We start from the raw sequence: 5,091 nt of genomic DNA, 5'->3' as shown, positions 1-5,091 counted from the left end.
TTCTTTTCTTTTGTAGTGTTTTTGTCTGGCTTTGTTACCAGGGCAGTGCTGGCCTCCAGAATAAGTTAGGAAGTGTTCCCTCTTTTTCAATTTTTTGGAAGAGTTTGAGGAGAACTGGTGTTAGTTCTTTAATATTAGGTAGAATTTGCCAGTGAAACCTTTGGTCCAAGGCTTTTCTTTGTTGAGAGGTTTCTAATTACTAGTTCTGTTACCTTACTAGTTATGTGTCTATTTAGATTTTCTCTTTCTTCATATTCAGTCTGGTAAGTTTTGTGTTCCTAGGAATTTGTCCATATCTTCTAGGCTGTCCATACAGTTGCCCACAGTTCTTTCTTGTAATCTTTTTAATGACTGTAGAATCCATAGTAACGTTGCCACTTGCATTTCTTATTTTAGTAATTTAGGTCTTCTCACTTTGACTCTTAGTCAGTCTCACTAAAGGTTTCTTTCTCAATTTTGTAGCTATTTTCAAAGAACCAGTTTTGATTTTGTTGATTCTATTTTTCTGTTCTCTGTTTTATTTATCTGAGCTCTTACCTTTATTATTTCCTTCCATTTGCTAGCTTTGAGTTTAGTTTGTTCTTTTTCCAGTTTATTAAGTTGTAAAGTTAGATTTATTACATCTATAAATTTTCCTCCTAGCACTGCTTATACTGCACCCCATAAGTTTTAATAAGTTGTGTTTTTGTTTTCATTTGTCTGTAGTGTTTTCTAATTTTCCTTGTGATTTCTTTGTTCACACATTGGTTGTTTAAGAGTGTATTGTTCAATTTCTGCATATTTGTGAGTTTTCCAGTTTTACTTGTTAGTGATTTCTAATTTCATTCCATTGAGGTTGAATGCCTGTATGATGCCTGTATTTTTAAATCTGTTGAGACTTGTTTTGTGCGTGACACGTGGTCTATTCTGGAGGATGTCCCATGTGCAACTGTGAAGACGTGTATTCTGTTTTTGATGGGTAGCATGTTCTGTGTGTATCTATTAGATCAGTTGCTTTATTTGTTGTTCAAGGCCTTGATTTCCTTTCTTCCCTTCTGTCAAGTTGTTCTATCCTTTATTGAACGTGGGGTATTGAAATCTCTGACTATTATTGTAAAATTATTTCTCCCTTCAGTTTCATTAATTTTTGCTTCATATATTTTGAGGATGTCTTACTAGGCATGTAAACGTTTCAATCGTATTATTTTCTTGCTGAATCGAACCTTTCATTAGTATATAACGCCCTTCTTTGTCTCTTCTGACTTTTTTTGTTCTTAAGTCTGTTTTGTCTGGTACTAGTGTAGTGCCGCAGCTCTCTGTTGGTACTTCTGTTTATATGAAGTATCTTTCCATCCTCCCACTTTCAGCTAGTTTGTGTCTTTGGATCTAAAGTGAGTATTCTAATAAGTAGCATATAGTTGGATTACGTTTGTTTCTTTCCATTCTGCCAATATCTGTATTTTAATTGGAGAGTTGATCTATTTATATTTAAAGTAATTACTGATATGGAGGAATTCCTGCTGTTTTGCTGTTGGTTTTCTATATGCCTTTTATCTTTTTGTCCCTGATTTTCTGCATTTTTAATGCATATATCTCTTAAATCATATAGAAAATAAAAAGTGGAGTTACAAAGCAAAATTATAATAGTATTAATTTTTATATTGACCATGCATTTACCTTTATCAGAGATCTTTATTTTGTCATGGCCTCAGGTTATTGTCTAGCATCCTTTCATTACAACTTGAAGGGCTCTGTTTAACAATTCTTGTAGGGCAGGCCTGCTAGAGACAAAATCCCTTAGCTTTGTTTACCTGGGGATATCTTAATTTCTTCCTTTTGCTTTTTTTTTTTTTGGTGAGGAAGATTGGCCCTGAGCTAACATCTGTGCCAATCTTCCTCTATTTTGTATGTGGGACACAGCCACAGCATGGCTTGACAAGTGGTGTGTAGGTCCGCACCCAGGATCTGAATCCATGAACCCCAGGCCACTGAAGTGGAGTGCACGAACTTAACCACTACACCACCGGGCTGGCCCCCTCTTCCTCATTTTGAAGGAGAGTTTTGTCACTTAGAGAATTCTTTGTTGACAATTTTTTTTTCCTTCAGTACTTTGAATATATCAACCCACTACTTTCTGGCCTCCAAAGTTTCTGATGAGAAATCTGATGATCTTGTTTAAGATCCTTTATACAGCAAGTATTCTCTTTTGCTGCTTTCAGTGTACTCTCTTTAGCTTTGGGTTTGGACAGTTTGATGAAAGTGTGTCTCAGTGTGAGTCTCTTTGAATTTATTCCATTTGGAGTTTATTAAGCTTCATGATTTATAGATTCATACTTGCATCAAATTTGGAAAGTTTTCAGCCATTATGTCTTCAAGTGATCTCTCTGCCCGTTTCTCTCTCTTCTCTTTCTAGGACTTCCACAATGCAAATTTTGGTCCATTTGATGGTGTCTCACAGGTCTCTTAGGCTCTGGATTTACATACAATATGATATACTGTAGTAAGTCGTATAATGAGGGGACTGGATTGTTGGAGCTCAGAGTTAAGAAAGGATGCACAGAGGAGCTAACATTTGAAGTGAATCTGAAGCCTACAGAGAAGTTTGGCCTGTAGGAAAAGGAAGGAAGACATCATATCATGGAGATAATTTACGAGTCTGTCATAGGCTTTGGGTACCAGACAGCATTCCAATTCACACTTCTCCTCTAATCCCTTCTCTCTAGTCTCCATTTTCCTGGTTACTCTTACACTTTTACCTTCTTTAAATGCTTCCTTTATTCTTTTATTCACCCTAGTACTTCAGCCCTCACTCATTATTGTTTTTATACAGTGTAACTTTTCGTATTTTCTCTTGCTATTATCTTTTAATCAGATACCAAGCCCTTACTTACGTATCATTAATATTTATTCTCTCTACACATTTAGTTTCAGCCAATAACATGAATCATTGGCATTTTCTTTGTTTTTGCTTTTTTCAGGGTGTAAGAGCAATCCTAGAACCACAAAGTCAACTCAAACTCAAGACTCTTCATTTCAGGGACTGCTAAGGAAAAGACTCAAAAAGGATGAGCCCTGGAACTTCATATCAGAAAAACCCTGCATATATGAAGACAGATTAAAGAAACAGGACAGAAATGAAAGTTTACAAATAATTTCAGTGACCCATAAGAAAATCCTCACTGTAGAAAGAAGCCTTATTGAATTTGGCCAAAATTTCAGCCTGAAATCAGTCTTTGTTAAGCAGCAGAGGGTTGCTAAAGAAAAAATACCGTCAAAATATGAAATACAAAGAAGTAGCTTCAAGCAGAATTCAAATTTACTTAACCAACCAAAAATCAAAACAGCTGAGAAGCGCTATAAATGTAATATATGTGAAAAAGCCTTCATTCACAATTCATCCCTTCGTAAACATCAGAAAAACCATACTGGAGAGAAATTATTTAAATGTAAAGAATGTTTGAAAGCCTTTAGCCAAAGTTCAGCTCTTATTCAACATCAAAGAACTCATACTGGAGAGAAGCCCTATATATGTAAACAGTGTGGGAAAGCCTTCAGCCATAGTGCATCCCTTTGTAAACACCTAAGAACACATACTGTGGAAAAATCCTATCGGTGTAAAGAATGTGGCAAATCCTTCAGCAGAAGGTCTGGCCTTTTTATACATCAAAAAATCCATGCTCGAGAAAATCCCCATAAGTATAATCCAGGTAGGAAGGCATCTAGTTGCAGCACGTCCCTTTCTGGGTGTCAGAGACATCATTCCAGAAAGAAGTCCTATTTATGTAACGAATGTGGCAACACCTTTAAGTCGAGCTCATCCCTTCGTTATCATCAAAGAATTCACACTGGAGAGAAACCTTTTAAATGTAGTGAATGTGGGAGAGCCTTCAGTCAGAGTGCCTCTCTCATTCAACATGAAAGAATTCACACTGGAGAAAAGCCGTACAGATGTAATCAATGTGGGAAAGGCTTCACTTCTGTTTCACGTCTTAATAGACATCAAATAATTCATACTGGAGAGAAATTATATAATTGTAATGAATGTGGTAAAGCCTTAAGTTCCCACTCGACACTTATTATTCATGAGAGGATTCATACTGGAGAGAAACCGTGTAAATGTAAAGTGTGTGGGAAAGCCTTCAGACAGAGTTCAGCTCTCATTCAACATCAGAGAATGCATACTGGAGAAAGACCCTATAAATGTAATGAGTGTGGGAAAACATTCAGGTGTAACTCCTCCCTTAGTAATCATCAGAGAATTCATACTGGAGAGAAACCATATCGATGTGAGGAATGTGGGATATCTTTTGGCCAAAGTGCAGCTCTTATTCAACATCAAAGAATTCATACAGGAGAAAAACCCTTTAAATGTCATACGTGTGGGAAAACTTTTAGACAAAGCTCATCACTTATTGCCCATCAGAGAATTCATACTGGAGAGAAACCCTATGAATGTAATGCATGTGGGAAACTCTTCAGCCAGAGGTCATCCCTTACCAATCATTATAAAATTCATGTTGAAGAGAACCCCTAGAAAGTAGATTTTCATGTGTGAGAGCCTTAGACCAAAGCTTATCAGAGAATACGTACTTGAGATTGATTTAATAAAGTAATGAATGTGAGAAAACTTTCACTTTTAGTTTAGTCCTTATCAAGTATTAAAACCGAAGGATAAACCTTGAGTGTATAATAAATATGGGGAATACTTTCATAGCTCTCAGTCACTTTTTAAAATATCTTGAGACAAATAATTCACAATGCAAGTATTGCTTTTGGCCATTTGTAAGATAAAAGATGGATTTTTTTCTATTTATATAGCACTGTATGCTATATACAGTATGTAAATGTGAGAAAACTGAGTACAGGGGTGCTGGATTTCTCCTTAGACAGACCAACTGTGTAAGTTAGTAGCATATTTATTATAACATTTAAATAGCAAACAAAAGAATTGATCTTAAAATACATGCATTTTTAGAACAAAGGACCAAATAAAAGATAAAAACAAACTGTAAACTACCTCTTAGTCTCTGGAATTTGCCTTTTCCTAACCTGTTGTCAAACTTTGTGCATGGATTTCATTAAAAAAGAGAAATAAAATCTGTTTTCTCCCTC

General features: G+C 35.8%; 1 protein-coding gene across 1 annotated transcript; it reads left to right on the top strand.

The window, feature by feature from the left end:
• Positions 1 to 2,917: 2,917 nt before the first annotated feature.
• ZNF354B (zinc finger protein 354B) lies at positions 2,918 to 5,091 on the top strand (the record flags this gene model as incomplete). Its single annotated transcript, XM_046667763.1, has 1 exon — positions 2,918 to 5,091. A coding segment is annotated over one exon (1,596 nt), but the record flags the coding sequence as incomplete, so codon positions are not given.

Source organism: Equus quagga, chromosome 7 (genome assembly GCF_021613505.1).
Source record: "Equus quagga isolate Etosha38 chromosome 7, UCLA_HA_Equagga_1.0, whole genome shotgun sequence".
Lineage (NCBI taxonomy): Eukaryota > Metazoa > Chordata > Mammalia > Perissodactyla > Equidae > Equus > Equus quagga.
Note: the sequence above shows the minus strand (reverse complement) of the source record. Positions and strands in the feature narration are given on the sequence as shown.